General features: G+C 45.8%; 1 protein-coding gene across 1 annotated transcript in view; it reads left to right on the top strand.

The window, feature by feature from the left end:
* The first annotated feature begins 268 nt into the window (after positions 1-268).
* The window catches only part of LOC106534943 (histone H3), an 18,099-nt gene continuing 17,342 nt past the window's right edge, over positions 269-1,025 (top strand). The window contains exon 1 of the mRNA XM_014031764.1: positions 269-584. Within this exon, the coding sequence (XP_013887218.1) occupies positions 292-584 (293 nt within the window). The 5' untranslated portion in view covers positions 269-291. The remainder of the gene's footprint in view (positions 585-1,025) is intronic.

Raw genomic sequence — 1,025 nt, 5'->3', positions numbered from 1 at the left:
TTACCATCATTAAGAATCTGAACAGTTTTAATAGTTTGTCTTATATGTTTATAAAGTTAATGTTTTTAAAATGTGTGGGTTGTTTTAATGTGACACTGACAACTTAAAAACAAAGTTACTTATTGTGAAAAAGCCCGTAAAGAACCGGAAACTGCAGATGTTTGTCTCTAGCTTCAGACCGGAAGTGAAGCTTCCTGAGTGCCTGTCTTCCTTTACGTCCTCAGAGCGGGATTAAAGCAGCTGCTCCGCGGCTCTCAGGCATCAGTCTGAGCTGCTCAGGGTGACGTCATCATGTCTGGAAGAGGAAAAGGCGGGAAGGGACTCGGGAAAGGAGGCGCCAAGCGGCACCGTAAAGTCCTCCGGGACAACATCCAGGGGATCACCAAACCCGCCATCCGCCGTCTGGCCCGCCGCGGCGGAGTGAAGCGGATCTCCGGCCTGATCTACGAGGAGACCCGCGGGGTCCTGAAGGTCTTCCTGGAGAACGTGATCCGTGACGCGGTCACGTACACGGAGCACGCCAAGAGGAAGACGGTGACYGCCATGGACGTGGTGTACGCCCTGAAGAGGCAGGGCCGGACCCTGTACGGGTTCGGAGGATAAACCGGAAGTCGGGATCAAACAAAAACAACGGCTCTTTTCAGAGCCACCCACCCCTCTGAAGACATGCTTCCTTTATTTAAAACAAACAAACAAACATGTTGATCAGTAAATAAATCAGTGACGTTCGATAGTGATGCCAAGTAACACTTGGCTGGTATCACTGATACTGATCGATACTGATACTTTATGATAACACACATAATCCTAAAGGACCACTTTATAAATCATACATGTAATTTAAGTCTTTCTAACCCYATATTTAGCACAGTTTTTAATACTCTTATCCTTAAGTATAATTTTTGAAGTGAACAGAAGCGAGAAAACAAAGTTGTTACTTTGTATATTTAGTAGCATTGGGCCTCATGCAAGAACCGTTCGTACACAGATTTGTTCTTAAGTTGTGCGTACGAGTGATTTAGGAG

The sequence above is a fragment of the Austrofundulus limnaeus genome, unplaced genomic scaffold (genome assembly GCF_001266775.1).
Source record: "Austrofundulus limnaeus strain Quisiro unplaced genomic scaffold, Austrofundulus_limnaeus-1.0 Scaffold1311, whole genome shotgun sequence".
Lineage (NCBI taxonomy): Eukaryota > Metazoa > Chordata > Actinopteri > Cyprinodontiformes > Rivulidae > Austrofundulus > Austrofundulus limnaeus.
The sequence above is the reverse complement of the archived record's forward strand: the minus strand, read 5'-3'. Positions and strand labels throughout refer to the sequence as shown.